General features: G+C 29.5%; 1 protein-coding gene across 1 annotated transcript in view; it reads right to left on the bottom strand.

The window, feature by feature from the left end:
* Nucleotides 1-683: 683 nt before the first annotated feature.
* Nucleotides 684-904, bottom strand: part of CFAP46 (cilia and flagella associated protein 46) — a 95,683-nt gene continuing 95,462 nt past the window's right edge. The window contains exon 59 of the mRNA XM_033001301.2: nucleotides 684-904. This exon is cut by the window's right edge and continues 72 nt beyond it. Coding sequence (XP_032857192.2) covers nucleotides 840-904 — 65 coding nt within the window. The 3' untranslated portion in view covers nucleotides 684-839.

The raw sequence follows: 904 nt of genomic DNA, 5'->3' as shown, positions 1-904 counted from the left end.
AACACAAAAAATGTGTCACAGGAAAGAGAAATCACAGTTTTATCGGAAAAAAAAAAAAAGACTCTTAAAATGGTTTCAGTTACAATAATAATCAAAGCTTTGTATTTTCCATAAGTGCTAAATTATTTTACATTTCTTTCTACCCTTATGACTACAAATAAAGTTTTAAAGCATATATTTTAAAAATCCATTGCTCATTAACTAAGCATGTTACAAAATCTACACATGCAATAATGTTATTTGGGATTTTGGAATAACTTATCTTCATATGTTATTCAGGAAACCTACAGGGAAATAAAGGAAGCAACACTTATTAAACATTTACTTCTACCTTGTTTTCTAATTAAACTAGAACTCCTGGTATATAAAAAGTTAAGAATCAATTCATTCTGTTTAAGGTGACTGGGTAAATTTTTAAGCTATACTCCTGATAAATCTTCCATGTAAAAATAAAATACATCAAGGAAAAGTTTTTCCAAATGGAAGGACTGACAATTCTAATTCCACTCATGCATCAATGCCCAAAATTACTAGCCTAATTTCCTTTAAGATCTGTTCGTAGTCAACAAATTCTTTTAAGGAATTCATTGAGTTTAGAAAACCTTAGAGTACTAACTGAAATCTCTAAAATAAATGTTCTTTGATATTTTCCTGACACTTACTCTAATATCAAACTGTTTTCATCTTAAACTGAAATCAGTTTATCAGCAAAAAGTATATTTTCTTAAGCTCGTTTCTCCTTAGTCCATAAAGAAATAAGTATCTGCCACACCTTTAAAGGCAAAGTGTGCCCAATGCACATTGTAGTGGCATTCCTAGTATGAAAAGTCTGACACAAATTACATAATGATTACATTGGGTAAACCGTATAGCACACAATTAAAAAATGATGGATGAATTGCAG

Source organism: Tyto alba, unplaced genomic scaffold (assembly GCF_018691265.1).
Source record: "Tyto alba isolate M040663 unplaced genomic scaffold, T.alba_DEE_v4.0 Super-Scaffold_1, whole genome shotgun sequence".
NCBI lineage: Eukaryota > Metazoa > Chordata > Aves > Strigiformes > Tytonidae > Tyto > Tyto alba.
This window is presented reverse-complemented; position numbering and strand designations above follow the sequence as displayed.